General features: G+C 43.0%; 1 protein-coding gene across 1 annotated transcript in view; it reads left to right on the top strand.

Annotated features, from left to right (window-relative positions):
* The window catches only part of LOC109392470 (uncharacterized), a gene marked incomplete at its 3' end in the record, with an annotated part of 87,657 nt that overhangs the window by 62,741 nt on the left and 7,651 nt on the right, over positions 1-17,265 (top strand). The window contains exons 13-15 of the mRNA XM_019660969.1: positions 6,819-6,923; positions 7,690-7,825; positions 8,282-8,376. Of these exons, the coding sequence (XP_019516514.1) occupies positions 6,819-6,923; positions 7,690-7,825; positions 8,282-8,376 (336 nt within the window). The remainder of the gene's footprint in view (positions 1-6,818; positions 6,924-7,689; positions 7,826-8,281; positions 8,377-17,265) is intronic.

Below are 17,265 nucleotides of genomic sequence, written 5' to 3'. Positions count from 1 at the left end.
ATGGTTTATTCTTATTTCCCTTCTTTTCTTACACAGTAGGTAGCATATTCTATCCAATGCTCTGTACCTTGTTTTTTTCACTTACCCACATCAGTTTACAGGTATATTCCTTATTTTTTTATGGTTTCATACATTGTGTGCATATACTATAGTTTATTCAATTAGTCCCCGATGGATAGACATTGGACTGTTTCCAATTATTTTACTAATTGTAAAATAGTAAATAGAAAGCTAGTTTTCTTCTTAACTTTTAAATTTGAAACGATTGTAGATTCACAGGGAGCTGCAAAACTAGTACCTAGAGCCCCTGGAATGCTTTGCTCAGCTTCCCCTAATGGTGACATCTTATGTAAAGTAGTACACACTCAAACCAGGGGACTGATGATGAAACACTATTGTAAGACTCCAGACTGTATTCAGTTTTCACCAGTTTTTACATGCACTCATCTGTGTGTGTGTTCTATGCAATTTGATCTCTTTTATAGGATTGTGTAACTGTCACCACCAGCATCATGATATAGGAGAAATTCTATATTTCACCAGGAGAAATTCTCTTGTACTACCCCTTTTTATAGTTACATTTCCTCCCCCTTGTTTTTGTTCCCTGGCAACAACTAATCTGTTTTCTGTCTCTATAGTTTTGTCATTTTGAAGATGTTATATACATGGAATCATACAGTACATAGCCTTTTATGAGATTGACTTTTTTCACTAGGCTTAATGGTCACAAGTCTCTTTGTTAGGTCTATAATTTGCAAATGTTTTCACCAAATCTGTAGCTTATCTTTTAATTCTCTTAATAGGGTCCTTTAAAGAGAAAAAGTTCTAAACCATTTTATGGTTTTTTGTTTGTTTGTTTATTTGTTTTTATGAATCGTGATTTTGGTGTCATGTCTAAGAATTAGATCCTGAATATTTTCTCCTATGTTTTCTTCTGAAAACTGTTTGTTTTACATTTAAGCCTGTGATCCATTTTGAATTAATTTTTTATAAGGTATAAGCTTTAGGTTGAGGTTCAATTTTTTGCATATGAAAGTTCAATTGTTCCAACACTATCCTTTATCCAGTGTATTGCCTTTACACCTTTGTCAGAATCAGTTGGCTGTATTTGTGTAGATCTACTTCTGAACTCTCTATTCTGTTCTGCTGGTCTCCAATACCACACTATCTGGATTCTTTCAGTTTTAGTAAAGTCTTAATATTATTATATAGGGCCGGCCAAGTGGCTCAGTTAAGAGTTAGCTTAAGAGTGTGAGCTCTGAGCAACAGGGCCGCTGGTTCAATTCCCACATGGACCAGTGATGCTGCGCCCGAGCTGAGCTGCCACTGAGCTGCCAACAAGTGGCAGGATGGCTCAGCTGGTGAGAGCACGTGCACCAAACAACAAGACTGCCTGTTCGATGGTGGGCTATGCCCGCCCGCAACTAAGATTGTAACACAGCACCTTGAGCTTAGAGGCCACGAGCTGCTGATGGGCAGCCAGATGGTGACTGGAGCCCTTCACAACTAAGATTGAAGAACAACAACTTGGCTGATCCCCTACTCCAATTCCCCAGCACTGTTCCTCTCCCCCAATTCCCCAATTTAAAAATATGTATATATTATATATAGTGTAATTCCTTTCTTCCTTTTACCTTTGCATATAAATTTAGAGCCAACTTGTTTATATCTATGAATCATCCTCTGGGATTTTTATGAAGTTGTGTTAAATCTATAGATTCATTTGGGAAGAATTGAAATCTTTATTATGTTAAATCTTCTAATCCATGATCATGTTATGTCTCTTTATTGATTAGATCTTGTTTGATTTTGTCCATCAGCATTTTGTAGTTTTCAGCATTCAGAGCCTGTATATATTTAAGTATTTCATTTTTGGAGATATTATAAATACAATTATTAACAATTTTTTTTGTTTTCAATTATTCATTGCTAGCATATAGAAATTCAGCTGAGTTTTCCATGTTGACCTTGTATTACATATAGGACTTTTGGGGGTGGTATGTGGATTCCTTGGAATTTTCTATGTAGAAATTATCTTGTTTGCAAATAGGGACCATTTTATTTCTCCCTTTCTAATCTTTTACCTTTTATTTAATTTTCATGGCTATTGCACTGGCTAGGACTTCCAGTATGCTGTTAAGTAGGAGTGATGAAAGTACACATCCTTGCCTTTTTCTGAATTTTATGGGGAAGTTATTCAGTCTTACACCACTAAGTAAGATGTTTGCTATAGGCTTTTTGTAGGTGCCATTTATCAGATTAGGAAGTTTGCTTCTATTCCTAATTTGCTGAGAATTTTGAATAGGAATAGATGTTGAATTCTATAAAACACTTTCTGCCTCAATTGATATGATCACTTTGATTTTCTTCTTTAGACTATTACTATGGCATATTACATTGATTTTCAAATATTGAAGCAGTCTTGCATTCCCAGGATAAACTCCACTTGGTTGTGGTGTATTATTCTTTTTATATTTTGCTGAATTTAATTTGCTAACATTTTGTTGAGGATTTTTGTGTCTATGTTCATGAGGGATATTGACTTATAGTTTTCTTTTTTTGTTTTCTTTGTCTGATTTTGGTATCAGGTTAATATTGTCTCATAAAATGAGTTAGGAAGTGCCCTTCTAGCTCATAGAAAAGACTGAGTACAATTAATGTTATTTCTTTTTTAAGATTTTGGTAGAAATCACTATTGATACCATCTTGACCTGGAAATTTTTTTTTGAAGGTTTTTAAAAATTTTTATTTATTTATTTTTTATTTAAACATTCAATGTAAAAAAATTGTTATAGGACTATTCAGGCTTTTTGTTTCATCCTAGCTGAGTTTTAGTTTTTGAAAAATTTGTCCATTTCCATTTTATCTAAATTGGTGAATTTATATGAGTTAGAGTTTTTTGTAGTATTCCCTTATTATGCTTTTAACGTTATTTTTTTCATTCTTGTGTCTTTTCTCATTCTTTGTCAGTCTTGTTAGAGGTTTATCAATTTTATTGATCTTCAAAAAGAACCAACTTCTTAAAAATTATTTTTCTCTATTCATTCTCTTTGTATTTTTCTGTTTCAATTTTATTAATTTTTGCTATTGTCTGTAGTATTTTCTTCCTTCTACTTGCTTTGTATTTATTTCACTTTTTCTAGATTTTTTAAAACTGGAAACTTAGATAATTGACTTGAGACCTTTCTCCTTTTCTAATATAAACATTTAGTGCTACAAATTTTCCTCTAGGCACTACTTTAGCTGTATCTCATACATTTAAATGTGTTGCATTTTCATTATCATTCAGTTCAAAATATTTTATAATTTCTCTTGAGATGTCCTCTTCGGCCAATGGACTATTTAGAAATGTATTGCTCAATTTCCAAATGTTTGAAGAATTTTTTTTCAGTTATCTTTCAATTATTGGTTCCTAGTCTAATTTCATTATGGTCAGAGAACATATTTTTTATGATTTCAAGTTTTAAAATTTGTTAAGGTTTTATTTTATAAACCAAAATATAGCCTATTTGCCTTTGTTGGATCAACTGTGCTAAAATGCCAATTGATGGTGTCATTCAATTCTGCTGTATCTTTACTGATTTTCTATTTGCTAATTATATTGATCACTGAGAGAAGAATGTTGAAACCTCTAACGATACCAAGGATTTGTCTATTTTTCTTTTCAGCTCTCTCAGTTTTTGTTTCATATATTTTGTTTTTGTTTTTGTTTGTTTGTTTTTTGTTTTGTTTTGTTTTGTTTTGTTTTGTTTTAAGCTGAGCCATCCTGCTACCTGTTGGCAGCTCAGCGGTTGCTCAGCTCGGGCAAGGAATTGAACCACTGTTGCTCAGAGCTCAAATTCTTGAGCGAGCTCTTAACCAACAGAGCCACTCAGCTGGCCCTGTTTCATATATTTTGAAGCTCTGTTATTAAGTGCAAACACATTTAGGATTTTCATATCTTCTTGGTAAATTGTTCTTTTATCATGATGAAATATCCTCTTTATCTCTGGTGATATTCTTTGCTCTGAAGTCTTCTTTTTCTTTATTAATTTAGCCACAAATGTTTTGCATGATATGTCTTTATCCATCCTTTTACTTTAACATACTAATATTATATGAAGTGAGTTTCTTGTTGACAGCATATAGTTGGTCATTTAAAAAAATCCATTCAGTAGATTCATAAAATTCTTTCTGACAATTTGTCTTTTAATTGGTATGTTTAGACCATTCACATTTAAATGGTTTAGATTTACCACTTTATTACTTGTGTTCTGTTTGTTTTCTCTCATTTTTTGTTTCTCAGTTTCCTCTTTCTTACCACCTTTGGGTTATTTTCATATTTTTAATATTATGTTTTAATTTATCTATTAGTGTTCTTGAAGATATCTCTTTGTATAGTTTTTATAGCAGTTGCTGTAGGGATTACAGTATACATACTCTTCACAGCCTATTTAGAATCAATATTTTACCACTCCAAGTGGAATGTAGAAACTTTATCACCATATAGACCTCTTTATTCACCCCCCTCTTTATGTTATAGTTGTGTTACATATTACATTTACATACATTAAAACCCCCATCAGAAAATTTTACATTTGCTTTGAGCCACCTAACGTATCTTCCAGATCACAAAGAAAGAATTGTCTATTAGCATTTCCAGTCAAGATGGAAGAGTAGGTAAACAATGTGCTTGCTTCCTCTCACAACCACATCAAAATTACAACTAAACTACAAAACAACCAACATTGAGAAACACCTGAAGTCTAGCAGAACAGAAGTCCTACAATTAAGTACATACAGAAGAGGCCATCTCAAGACTGGTAGAAAGGACAGAGATGCAGAATGGGCTTGTCCCACACCCACATGTGGCAGTTAAAAATCAGGAGGGATATCTCAGCTGCGAAGGTGCTCCTGGAGGAGCAAAGTATCTCAGCCCCAGAGTGACAGCAGCCTCCCCAGCCTAGGGTTCCATTGCTGGGAAGAGAAGTCCCCATAACTTCTGGCTGTGAGAGACGGTGGAGATTGTGGCTGAGTGAGACCAGGGCAGCTGCAGTCCCTGGCATTTTCTTAAAGGGCCCGCACATGGGCTTACTCACTGGTGGACTCACTTGCTCTGAGTTCCAGTGCTGGGCAGTAGCTTTAAAAGCACCAGGGATATACAAGGAGGAACTGAATTGTCTGGCTTCAGGACAAGGGATGGAGAGCAGCTTACTCTCGGACAGGATTGCTGGCAGAAGTCATTATTTCTTTGTTGAGCCCTCCCCACTCCCCGTGTGCAGACAACAGGAGGCTATCACCATCAACCTGGCTAACACCATGTGCCTTGCCCTGGTGATTCCCTGAGACCCTGCCCCACCCGACTTGCGGACCCATCCAAGTCTCTTGTAGTGGCTTTAACGTACCAATGGCCTGTCTTGACTCATGCTATGAACTTTTCTAAACCTTCCTAAAATCTGTCGATGATTCACAAAACCCAACCAAGCAACATCTGGCTTCAGTATGTCCTGTATCTCTGGCTGAGCATCTCTAAGCCAGGCATTAGCAGCAGCTGGCCTCAGTTGAGGCTTGGCCTCTACCAGGCATCTCCAAGCCCAGCACAGATGGCTGCCATCAGTGGATTACTTTGTTTCTCATGACAGGTGGCCCCAGGTGGAGCACAGGGTATGGCTCAAGTTGGCCTATAGTAGGAACCTGCCCAGGAGGCCCGAGGGCCTGCATGTCCAGTGGCCAGATTCTCCAGCCCGAGCACCACCCAGCTGCCTTTATCGGTTTTCACAGTAATGAATTATTTCCTGGTGTTCTCTAAAGGCAACCGATGATGATTATTTCTCTAGTATCCTTTGAATTTAAAACGAGTTTTTAAGTGTTTCGTGTGTTTTAATCAATTACAACTATTATTCTTATTGATGCCTAAGTTGTTCCATCTTTGATTAATGGGAGACTCTTCATGTTGGCTCCTGAATCCCTCTAACATGACTCCAATAGTCTTCAATAGCTTCCTTCCTCTCCAGTACAATATCTTGTATACTTCCTGTCTCAGTCCTGGAATCAGCTTTTCCTCCAAGGAGCTCTGATTCCTCTTAGTGAAAAATGGTATTTAGAGACCACAGTCTTGGCACTGGGGTATTCTATCATAGTCTGGCTGAAAGATTTGCAGAGCTCCCACTAGAATTCCTCATATCTTCAGGAAGAACATTTTTTCTTATTAGTGTTCTCTTGAGTTGGACATGGGTTTTTTTATCTACTGCTCTTCTTCTTTTTCAATTATAAATTGCTGTTTGTTTAGTTGCGTAATTGTCAGATTAATGACTGTAGGTTGACATGTAACAATGCATCTTTGGATCAGTGGTGTTTTGGGGCCATAATTTACAAAAGTGAGATATTCATGCATTGTGTTTCAAGTGAAATCATTCATCATTATATTTCTTAAGTAGATTAGTACACACTTTACCCTGGAATCTGTGAATACAGTGGTGCTTCTTTGTTATCATCAAGTTCTTTCTACTGAAGAATGGGGAGCGGGGGGTATGGGGAACACTGGGGTATGCTGACCCATTAAAGTGAATCACAGTCAACATCTTTTGAGAGCCACTGCTTTAACCTGAAGGAAGGAGTTGATTGAGGAGATTTTTAGCACCTTGATGCGGGCAAAATTTGGGACTGGAGGACTGGTAGTCTCTAGTGCCAGACCCACATATCATCTGCCTCTTGGCAAAAGAAGTCCTGCTCTCAGAAATCTTGCCCTGATACTTTACAAAAGCCAGTTTCAAGATTACCTTTCTATCCTCTGGGATGCAGTCAAACAGGGCTCTCCTTTCATTCACTTCTCCCTCCAGCTTCTGGACACATGGCTTAACTCCCAGAAGGACAATGAGCGGGAACGGGCCATGTGGTGTGCTGCACGTATTCTTGGCTTCATTGCAAAAATGAACAACTTCAAAGTGAGTGAGAGCCTGCCCTGTAGTCTGGGCCCTCCTGCCCCCTGGGGTCACCCTCACCTCTACATTTATCCCACACTTCATTGCATATGTTACCTAGCCTTGGGCACTCATCCTCAACCTCCTTCTCCCTGGCCCCATCCTCTGTTTTCTCTTGTGCATCCCTGTTTATTCTCTCCTTTTTCCCTTCTGACATCTTCTGCCTGATCTTTTTCTCTACCCACCAACTAAATTCCATTCCACTTAGTTCATTTTTATTCCATTCACCTAAGCAAGCAGTTACTGAATACTCACCTTATTCCAGGCACAGTGTCAGGTGCTATAGCGAATACATAGATGATCAAGACAGTTCCCTGGCTTCATGGATCTTACAGTCCACTGGGGAGAGAGACATGCATAGAACAAATTTAAATTGAAGGTGGTAAATAAACCAAGTGTAGTGAGAATAAAAGATGAAAATACAAATCATGACAGGTGAGGGAATCAGGGAAAGCTTCACAGAGGAGGAGGCATTTGAGCTAGGCTTAAAGGATGAGTAGGGTGTCAAGAGGCAAAGAAGGGGGATAGTGCAAGGTCACTCCCAAACTATGATCCCTTCTGTCCTTTATAGCTACAATTCACCCACATAATTCCATTCCCATGAGCCTCATCTAGTCTCGCCTGTCATGTCTCTGCCATATGCATCTCCTCCTCCTAGTTCTTTTTCTGTGACAACTCAGCCTAAGGGAATGGCTTAGGATAACTTGTGACTTCCTGCTTCCCTCCCCAGACAGATATTGAGTTCACCCGCCTGGGGCGCTTGGTGAGGCTGCTGGCCATACGCTGCCGGGACCCAGTGGACAACATCTGCTTCCTGTCTTCCCAGGCTGTCTACAACCTCTACTGTATCCTCCTGCAGCAAAAACGTATGGAGAACCTTCTCTTATCATCCCTCCTCCAACCTTACTTAGCCCTGGCTACTGCCACACACGCTGACCCAGAAGAGTGAGAGCCAACACGTTACCTGAGCACCTCATTTCCATTGGGGAACCTACCTGCAGACATCTACAGACACCCTTTTGAGACAAACTACCTGCACAGGAAACAATTCTTTTGAATTAGTTTCTCCCCCTCTGACTGAGCCCCATACTTTAACCCAGTTCTGTCTCTGCTCTGAGGCAGGAAACATGGGGGTTCCTTTGACCTCAGCTCTCACCGTTCCTTATCTTACTGTCCATTCCTCTACTCCCAGCCCCACAGAATAGCCATCTCCCCAAGCTGACTTAGTTCAGCGGGAGTTTTGGGCGACGCAGGTGGGAAAGAGCGGAGCCCAAGATGCCTTCTGAGTGTCTGAGAGGTGGGATTGGGTATCTTTGTTTCAGAGATGGGAAGGAAGAAGCAGGGCTTGTGGGAGGAAGAGAAGCATGAAATCTACAGTGCCAACGTGTTCTATAACAACACCTTTGAGATTGCCAAGGTGAGGGGGCCGGAGACAAAGTGGGACGTGCCTGCGCCTCTCATCTACGTGGTATTATAGACTCCTAGGGTGGGGTCATCCCATTTCCCTTCCCATTCCACTTGTAAATGTGAACTTTTTCTTTGGGGGAAATTTTCCTACTATCTGTTCCCCCTTGAGCATCATGAGTCCTGATCCCCCCAGAAGCATTTGCTTCATGTTAATGATGCTTTGTGAGCAATGTGTAGACTCGCCCCGCACTTCAAAAGAGATGCCACTAAGGATCTTGGCCCCAGCCCTTCTCTCCCAGTGCTCTGCTTCTGCAGCCACTGACCCCTGAGCCCCACATTGCATCTGATGTCAGTATTCTCTCCCTTCCATCCCCAAAGACTCAGTCCCCAGTAAAAGAGACTTCTGGGAGCTAGGCAGACAGCATAGCCTAGGACAAAAGCACATCATATTCCCAGGAGAAGCCCTGCTTCCTGCTACCCTAACTAGGAAGAATGGCACAGGCTATCTCAGGCATGGGGGCACAGCTGCGTCCAGCCTGGTGTCACCCTGTTGCAGGCATTTGCAGAGTACTTCACCCAGATCCAGCTCACCAACCTGGTGCTGACGGCCATGGAAGGCCTGACCGACAGCAGGGCCAAGGTGTCTCTGGCTGCAGCCCAGCTGATGAGCGCAGTTATGGAAGAGCGGGGCCGAGACATGATAAAGGTAGTATGGCACTGTGGGGAGAGCCCGGCCTGAGACTCAGGAGACCTGGACACTCTCCTGGGTGTCACTAGCCACCTGAAAGTCCTTGGCCAAGGCCTTAATTCACCCTTCTAAAATTTAGCCTTGCACTGCCTCTTCTCTGTGGTCCCACTGAGCTCTGACATTTATAATACTGAGCTGTCGCTGCAGTGCCTCCTATCTGGGGGGGGCTGATTCCTCCATTCACGATAGCCATGTGCTAGGGTGTAGGCAGCTGGAGGGCCCAGCAGCAGAGCACAAGGAAGCACCGTTGGGGGATCTGCCCTGATTCCCTGGAGTGTCAGGGGGCTTAGACCTCTGCAAAGGGTAAGGCTGTGGATTGCAAACAAACAAGCTCACCAAATGTCTCTGATCTTTGCATAAATTTTCTTTTAGGCTAACATGTAAAAATGGGAAGATTTTGCATTTAAAAAAATCTACATTTCCCACTTCACTGAAAAACAAAACTTTAAAATGGGGCTACATAGGGCAATTCTCTGAGTGGCCCCCTTCCCTTTCATGTGTGGCATGGGCTTTCTGGACCCTCCTATCCCTGATGACCATCGTCTCCGCTCATTTCTGGCCTAGGTGCCATAAATGGAAGGACACCTCTGAGGGTGTCCTTGAGGTATTACAATGAAATGGGCTTCCCAGAGGTTCATGTATTAGAGATCTGAGGGCCAAATGCGAGCCTTATGGTTTTTCCACATCCAATGCCAACTGTCCCTGCAGTTTTATGGGTTGGAAGTTGATCTCAGCTGGGAGGGAAAGCCTTGAAATGTCTCTAGGGCTTTTGTCTTCCTTCTGGAGCATCTTGTATCTCCTAAGTGACCTGGGAGCTTCTCTCTGGAATTTGGGGCTGTAGTGGGCCTTTGCATCAGCTTCTGGGAGTTCCTTTTGTGGCCCCTGCTGGTCTGGCCTCTGGCACCCCAGAACTCTGCCTTGAGAAGGGAGTCTCTGACAAGATTGCAACTAGGCCCCTTGAGTTTGAGGAGTTGGTAGAGAGGGAGGACAAGGGGAGGGGAGGAAGCAAAAAAGGAATGACTGAGATCCTTCTGGCTCTACCCTGTAGATTGAGGAAGTTGTGGAGGGCATCCTGGAACGGCTCAATGCACACCTGGAGCCCAGCACAAAGGAAGAGACCCTTCGGGCCATGTGCTCGCTGGCGGGCAACAACACCCACATCGTTGTACCCTTGCTGCTCAACAGGCCCCTCCCTTGGGATAGGTACCTCTCCCAGGGCCCAGGCACTCGTTCTGCAGCCCAGTAGGCCCTCTCTGCTCCAGCCCAAGCTCATGATAAAAATCACTGCATGGAGATGCTTTCTCTTCTACACCAATCAAACCTCATGTTCTCTGGCCAGGGCCTCTTTGATCTCACTCCCTCTAGACCCTGAGAACTGGCCCTTAATAGGCCCAAGACCAGACTAGCCCTAGCAACATGGTCACCAGGGCCCATGACATCGCTGTCTCTGGGCCCTGCAGAACCAGCCTGGCCCTATGGAAGTTGTTTGGCACCCGGCGGGAAACCACAATCAGTGTCCTGCAGCTGCTCATAGGCATCCTGGAAACGCTCCACTCCACAGAGATGACGGAGATGGCCTCCCAGCCAGTTGCGGTCAGCCTGAGGGGAGAGGGGGCTGAGGACTCATGTTCTGGGACTTGGGAGCTGAGCTGAAGATCAAAGGGCACCTGCAGACTGGGAGCAGGGGTTGGGGACGAGTGAAGAGGAGAGGGTTAACACAGGACTCACTAATACTGCATTCAGTTAGCACTTGACCTCCTTTTTGCACTTGTACGTCCAAGAACTGCATGATGTAGAAAGGGCAGGGAGCAACCCCATTTTATGGACAAGGAAACTGATGCTCAGAGTATATCTATCAGCTTTCTCTATCTCCTGGTTTGGGGGCTGGCACTTATTTTTTAGGGCCTGGCCTGTGGCATGGGAGGTTCAGTTGCCTGGAATTGGGGTAGACAAAGTATGCCCCAAATCATTTTTTGCTGACAATTTAGAGTTGGTCTTCTTTTTGTTTTTAATGTTAGGGAATGAAGACAGAGCAGATAGCATGTGTGTGGCCCCTCATTTCCTTCGGGATGAGCTGAGGGCTTTTAGTCTTTGGGTATTTCTTACAAGCCTGCGTCAGACTGAACTGTGCCCTTTGGGTGGTGACAGGGGAGGGACAGGGCAGGACTCTGTGTGTTGGATTGTGGGACCATTTTGTCTCTGCCCAGGCCTAGTCAATGCTGTGGTCCCCTTTCCTTGTGTCTTTCCCCAGGTAGCATGTGCCTTGTGTGAGATGCTATCTGGGTCCCTGTGCCAGGAGGCCATCCAGGAACTCTATCCACGGCTGTTGCTGGCTGTGCTGTGTCATCTCTACTGGGTGATTGAGCAAAATGCTCCCCAGAAGATGGTGGTCTACACTAAGAATGGGGGCCCAGGCAACAAGAGCAAGCCCTTTGATCCCACTAGGTAATCCTGACTTCGGAGTGATAGGGGAATGAGCATAGTCAGCTCCAGAGGACCATGGACAGCTAGACGCGGACCCCCTAGGGATGCAGAGGAAGAACAGAGAGAGAATATGGGTGTGGGTGCTGCAATAGCATGTGCTGGAACATTCTCACTTATGTTCAAGTTTCTCTTTTCTCTTTTTCTTCCGTACACTCTTCTGATTCACTCATCGGTTCATATCTATTTTCATAATTCTCTGCACATGAAAAGATTCAATTAGATGGTGACTGACTACACCTACGTCATTCTCTCCATGCAGTCATGGCCATTCATATCTGGGTGACCTCTGGCTTAGCTTTGTCACTAGCTGTGTCACCTTGTGCAAGCCACTACTTNATATATGTGTAATATGTATTATATATGTTTTATATAAATACAGTGTGTATGTGTGGTATATACTCGTATACAAGGTCTGACAATTAATTTCGTGACTTGCGACCATGTGCTTACATTGGCAGCACTGTACAAACAGCTTGGTAAGGTTTCATAACCTTGGTATATCAGTGTCTCACAGATGTGTTCATGTTGACATGTGGCAGTGTCTTGCTGAGTGGAGTTTGTTATTGTTGTTGCGTGTTTTTGTGTGCCGTCACAAGAATGAATAACCTTGAATTAAAGCAACGAACAAACATTGAATTTCTTGTTAAACTTTGCAAAAGTGGAAGTGAAATCAGGGACATGTTAGTCCAAGCTTATGGGGATAATGCCATGAAGAAAACGGCAGTGTACAAATGGATTAAACGTTTTTCTGAGGGGAGAGAACATGTCACTGATGAAGAGAGGTCAGGGCGGCCAGTAATGAGCAGAACTGATGAAAACATTGCAAAAATTCATCAAATTATGTGTGAAAATCATTGGCTGACTATGAGAAGCATAACAGACCAAGTAAACATTGACAGAGAAACAGTTAGGAAAATCTTAACTGAAAATCTTGGCGTGAGAAAGGTGTGTGCAAAAATGGTCCTGAAGGAGCTCACCAATGAACAAAAGCAAAGGAGAATTGAAGTTTGTCAAGACCTTTTGGAGAGGCAAGATGATGTTTTGAGCCATGTTATCACTGGTGATGAAACTTGGGTATACCAATACAACGCTGAAACAAAGTGTCAAAGTGCACAGTGGAGGTCAGCCAGTTCTCCATGACCAAAAATGTTCTGTCAGTCCAAATCAAGAGTCAGAACGACGTTGCTAACCTTTTTTGATATCAGAGGGATTAGTCATTATGAATTCGTACCAACTGGACAAACAGTTAACCAAGTTTACTGTTTGGGAGTGCTGAAAAGGCTGCATGAAAAAGTTAGATGAAAACGACCTGAACTTTTCGCCAACAATTCATGGCTCTTGCATCACAACAATGCACCAGCTCACACAGCACTGTCTGTGGGAGTTTTTAGCCAGTAAACAAATAACTGTATTAGAACACCTTCCCTACTCACCTGATTTGGCTCCCAATGACTTCTTTCTTGACCTGAAGATAAAGGAAATATTGAAAGGAAGACATTTGGATGACATTCAGGACATCAAAGGTAATATGACAGCTCTGATGGTCATACCAGAAAAAGAGTTCCAAAAATGCTTTGAAGGGTGGACTAGGCTTAGCTTCCCAAGGAGATACTTCAAAGGTGAGCATAGTGATATTCACCAATGAGGTATGATCACTTTTTNTGCAAATATTTTTGTTTACCTTTCCTTCTCATAGCTGTCTCCTCCCTTCTAGATTCATTTTTCTTTCTTTCTTTCTTTGTGGCTTCTTCAGTGAGGATCTGTTAATAGTAAATGTTTTCAGTCTTTGTCTGAAAATGTCTTTATTTTATCTCATATTTGTCTTTAGTTTTGAGCACTTTAGGATGTGCTAGCATGCATTTGGGGGGGGTTAGCCTGTTTGGGGTTCACTGAATCTTTTGAAATCTCTGTATTTATGTCTTTTACCAAACCAAAAGGTTTTAGCCATTATTTCTTCAAAAAATTTTCAGTACCACCTTCCTCCTTCTCCCATTTTAGGAATCTGATGATACAAATGTTAGACCTTTTGTTATTGTCTCATAGGTCCCAAGATTCTGTTCATTTTTCAATCATTTTTCTCTTTGTTGTTCAGATTGGATAATTTTTACTGATATGCCTTCAAGTTCACTGACTCCTCTGACATCTCTGATTTGCTGCTGGTCTACTCAATTTGTATTTATCAGTTTAAAAATTTCCCATGATTCTTCTTTATATCTTCTATTTCTTTGTTGAGATTTTAATTTCTGTATTCATTTTAAGAGTGTTCACTGCTGCTTTTTGGAGTATTCTGTATAATAACTGCTTTAAATTTTTTATCAGGTAATTCCAACATCTGTTTCCTCTTGACTTTAGCATATCAATTGTCTTTTCCCATGAGTTATGGTTTTCTTGGCTCTTTGCATACTGAAAAATTTTGGATTGTATCATTATAAATATTAAGTTATATGACTCTGGGTCTTATTTAAATCCTATGGAGAATGTTGACATTTTTGCTTTAGAAGGTGATTGCCCTATGGACTTTAGGCTGCAGGTTCTGGCTAGCTGTCTGTGTGTAGGCTGTGATTTCAATGTCAGTCAGTTCTGAATTCATGGCCTTTGCTCTTTTGAAATTTCACTCTCCCAAGCTCCTCCATCTCTGTGACCTCCCTGGTTTTACAGTTCCCTGGGACTCCCTTTTTCCAGTTGGTTGGCCAGAAATCTGAAGCCTTAGTTACCCTCTCATGCCAGGCACTTTTGTGACTGTACCCATACTGGGCCAAGTTGGCCTGAGGGCAGAGAGAGGAAATAAAGCAATGAGGGTGTCCATCATCTTGGCGCCTCATCTCCTTCAAATGGAGAGTAAGTTTCCCATCTTCCGAGTTCTGGCTCCTGTTGATTCCCACTGGGGTTTGTTGGGGAGCTGTGGCTTGAGAGAATGAGGGAAGGAAAAGAGCTGAGGGATTTCCCCACTCTCTTTGAGCACTGTGGGTTCCCTTTCTGGCTCTTTGAGGTTAACAAGAGCTTTTCTTGGAGCTCTCTGTCTGCCCATGGTGCTTGCTTCTCAGTTTCTGGCTGCCTTCTGGGCAGGTTGGAGGGACCAGAAGATATAAAAAGCAAGGCCCCTAAGGTTCTTGAGACCAACAACATCCCCTCACCCCACGATAGCTGAAGCATCAGCAACGTCTTCCTCTTTGGCTCCTGGGATCTTTGCTCACTTGCTTGAAAGCTTAGCTATACATTAAGAAGTATTTTTGTATATTGGATTTAGCATTTAAAGTTGTTTATAGTGGGAAGGTTGTCAGATTATCTTTTCCTCATATTGCTGATGTGAGAAGTCAAGATTTATGNTCTATTCTGGTGAAATCTTACATGAAAATGAAAATAAATAAAACCAGGAAGCAGAGACATTCTGGTTAGGTGGGCATGGAGGTGAAGAGACATCCTAACACTTCTGCCCCCTGGAGCAGAATGTGAAAACCATGGCACTAGAACATCTCCATAGTCTCTTTCATAAGACTCTGTGGTTGGATGAGCACCAGGATTGAAGGGGTGAGTGGATGGGCAGTTGGAGATGGGTTTCATGGAGCTATGGATTTCCATCAGCAGGAAAGCAGAATCCGGCTACCAGATTAGGGAACTGTTTCCTGGCTTGCCAGCACAGGGATGCAAACTAGGGCATAATGCCTGTCCATCCTCTGTCCCTTTCTTTGCACAAACCCAATGATGGTTGGCCTGCAGTGTTGCCCTGGAGGTAGTGAAGTTGGTGCTATTGGCAGCTGCATATGATGGAGTGGTGGTCTACGCAAATCAGCATCGCTGCTGGGATCTTCTGTCTTGCCCCAAATTTTACTACATAGGGATCATGGAACTGACAAGGTGAGACCATTTTTCTAGCACCTCTAGTACAACTCTAGTCCCCTAGCCCCAATTTTCCAGGGCCTAGCACTGAAATACTGCAGCCTGTAACACTCCCTTCATCTCCTAGCCCTCTGTTCTCCTGATTCCTCAATCCTCACTTTTTCCCTGCTCTGTGCACATGGTTCCTTTGCCACCTCTTGGCTTCCTGTGTCCCACCCCAGTGGCATTGTGAAGAACTGTAAACCAGCCGTTCTGCACCGGATCCTGAACCTTGTCAGGAACCTCCTCTATAGCATCAATGAGCATCAGAAGATCCTGGCCAGGACCTTCTATGCGCAGGTGAAAGCCTGGGGAGAGAGGTCCACAGCCCTAGCCATTCATTTCCTGTAGCTGAAGAACAATGAACAGAAATGTTAAGTAACTTGCCCCAGAAAGTGGAAAGGAAAGAATTGAGCCATCTAAAATGGGGTTTCCTTACCTGCCACTTCAGGAGCTTGGTTAAAGGAGGCAGAGGAAGATTAGGGAGGGGATCGGCAGCTCTAGTTTCCCCAGAATGACCCATGTATCCTAGCATCTGGCTCCAAATTCAAACCTTATCAGCATTACCCCCTTTGCCTTAGTCTCTACCCCATGTGTACAGATCTGCCACTGCTCCTAACCAAATACAGTCCTTCCGTTAGTATGGGGCCTGAGGGAGGGCTGAGTAGAGGCCCTGGGTACCCATGACTTTTTCTCCATCCAAAGTTGTAGTCTCATACCCACAGCTCCTCTGGCACCGATCAGTGGCTGAGACTCTGGGGCAAGACTTTGTGGGCAATCTAATCAAGTGGATCAAGGAGCCCAGCCTCGTCATGAAGGAAGTTGGGCTCCGTGGAATCAGTAACCTGGCACTGCACCCAGGACAAGTAAGAGTGGGGTGACCAAATGGGAATCGAGTGCTGGTCTCAACCATTTAATTTACCTCCCTTGGGGTTCTACCTTAACCAGGACTTAGTATATTCCCCAAACCCTCATCCTAGGGCAGTACAACATCCAGTTTGTACTTAGATAGACTGGCCATCAGGCCTCCCAAACCCTCTGAGCACCAGCCTTCCACTTCCTCGGCATGTCCAGCCCTCAGATTCCCTATGTCTGTTTCTCTTAGGCACCATCTGTTTTCTCAAAACCCTGTCCCTAAAGTGTTGCACCATCTCCAGGTGGTAAGTGATCTCTGCTCCTTCCAAATAGTCAGAGTCTCTGAAGAGCCTGGTTCCATTCTTGCGAAACTTCCTGAAGAACGAGGTGCGAGTGACAGTTCAGGCAGTGAAGAGCCTGCGGAACATCATCTGCCATGGGCAGGGAGAGGACACCAAGGTGGTCTTTAGCAGCATCTGCAAGCATCTGCGTCCACTCATCAATGATGTATGGGCCTAAGTCCTTAGGATCAGTTGGGAACAGTATGGGCTAGGGCTGCAGATGAACCCTGGAGGGTGAATTAAGGGTATTGGGGCAGGGCTATGGGACTGTGGTGGAAAGCTGAAGTCACCGAGGGGCAGAAAAATGGAGAGATGGCTACTTGAAGCAGTGCACAGGACATGTCCCAAATTCATCCCCTGTTACATACAGATGTGGCACACACCCATCCACCTGCTCTCTCACCAGAAGTTCCCTGAAGCAGCCACTGAAGAAAAAAGTGACATTCTGATATGAAATTGGTTCTGAATCCAAGGGTCTTCTCTTGTAGACTTGACTCATTGAGTGAAGAGTGGGAAGAGAACCCATGACTTCTACTCTCCTTCCAAAAAAGAGACCCTAAAATGCTAGAGCCTTGGCACAAGAACCCAAAGGCTC

This window comes from Hipposideros armiger, unplaced genomic scaffold, assembly GCF_001890085.2.
Source record: "Hipposideros armiger isolate ML-2016 unplaced genomic scaffold, ASM189008v1 scaffold_332, whole genome shotgun sequence".
Classification (NCBI taxonomy): Eukaryota; Metazoa; Chordata; class Mammalia; order Chiroptera; family Hipposideridae; genus Hipposideros; species Hipposideros armiger.
This window is presented reverse-complemented; position numbering and strand designations above follow the sequence as displayed.